We start from the raw sequence: 1,609 nt of genomic DNA on the forward strand, positions 1-1,609 counted from the left end.
ATATATATATATATATATGCACATACATACATACACATAACTGTCACTAAATGGCGATCGAGAATTCTTAATACTGACATCAGTTTTGACAATTTCCATTGCCTCATGAGCTAAGACTGACTCAAACTTCAACTATTTTTGGACGATTAAGGTCCCTGTTAGTGTATATGTTCACATTTATGTGTGTTGACTACAGCATTAGACCATTTTAGCTCTTATTTCTAGCAATATAGGTGTTTCTAACACCCTAGTCACATTTAGTGACAATTAAATTCCTCATAGATAGATAGATAGATAGATAAGGAAAAATAAAGATATGGCTGGTGTATGGGATATTGGGTTTCATGTCTGTAAAGTGCTTAGCTTTGCAGAGCATCATCAAACCCTAAACCTGTTGGCCTATGGCCTCTATAGCAAGAGGCCTCTCTAGAAAATGGAGGAAGAAAAGACTTCGCTATTGTATGTCAACAACAGGGGATTGTCTCCTTTTGGCTGTTATTTGTAATTGACCCTGTTAGTGTGTAGATCTCGGGAGACCAGTTGGAATTTCCTGAAGTGCAAGCAGGGTCCAAGGACTTCCACTCTGGAGCTAAGGATGTTCCCCAGGTCAAGGGTGTCCTTTGATATCCTTATCCGTTTGGCTATGCACAGTTTACAACACTTGGTTCCATTTATGTAGGGGCCTGGTGTTTCTAGGATTTTCCATGATATTACATGTGGATTTCTGTCATCCTTCAGCTGCCATACATGGCTGGTTAATGATGTAGTGTCTCTCATTTCCGGTATCCTGAAAGAAGATCTGTGGTTGGAGCAGCATTGCTTAAACGTGTTACCGGAGCATCCAATATAATCTATATATATTCATACTTATATATGCATGTATTAATAATTAAGAATGCTAAAAACAGCATCAGCATGCTAAAAATAGCAGTCAGAACATAACTACAACTATAAATCTTCACTGATACATATTAATTGAATCGGGGGAATGAGCAAAAATTCTAAGCCCCTGTACCAATAACGAAAAGAATCATAAATTGAAAAGCCAGACAACCACTTTTCCTAACGCCCATCCTCACGACGTGACTACATTATCTCCACACCACATAGCCACCACTTCTGCTCTACTGCCACCAGAACCACATGATTGCACCACCACCACTACTACACAAACAATAATACATACGTTGGTTGTGGTTCACCACTGGCCTTGCATGGAACTACCACAGTCTCAAATTCTTTAAGCAGTACCTGGGTAGGTGGGTTGATTAACATCACAGGTGGCTGGGTACCTGTAACAGAAAGAGGAGAGCATCACTGTCATAAACATACATAAAATCAACATCATCGTCCATGTTCCATGCTTGTGTCGATTGGACAGAGTTTATGGAGGTAGATTTTTTACAATCGGATTCCCTTCCTGTTGCCAACCCTCACCTGTTTCCAAGCAAGTTAATATTTCCCCATGGCCATACATACTTTTACAAAATATCAGAAATGAACAACAATCATTTGCGTTAATTGTGATGTCAAGGGAAAGAGAAACAAACATTCATACACATGCATACATCTCTCTCTCTCTCTCTCTCTCTCTCTCTCTCTCTCTCTC

General features: G+C 39.5%; 1 protein-coding gene across 1 annotated transcript in view; it reads right to left on the reverse strand.

Moving 5' to 3' along the window:
* Nucleotides 1-1,300, reverse strand: part of LOC106877927 (neuroglian) — a gene marked incomplete at its 3' end in the record, with an annotated part of 6,710 nt that extends 5,410 nt beyond the window's left edge. Inside the window, exon 1 of the mRNA XM_014927001.2 lies at nucleotides 1,187-1,300. Coding sequence (XP_014782487.1) covers nucleotides 1,187-1,275 — 89 coding nt within the window. The remainder of the gene's footprint in view (nucleotides 1-1,186) is intronic.
* Between the last annotated feature and the right edge of the window lie 309 nt (nucleotides 1,301-1,609).

This window comes from Octopus bimaculoides, unplaced genomic scaffold (assembly GCF_001194135.2).
Source record: "Octopus bimaculoides isolate UCB-OBI-ISO-001 unplaced genomic scaffold, ASM119413v2 Scaffold_75642, whole genome shotgun sequence".
Taxonomy (NCBI): domain Eukaryota; kingdom Metazoa; phylum Mollusca; class Cephalopoda; order Octopoda; family Octopodidae; genus Octopus; species Octopus bimaculoides.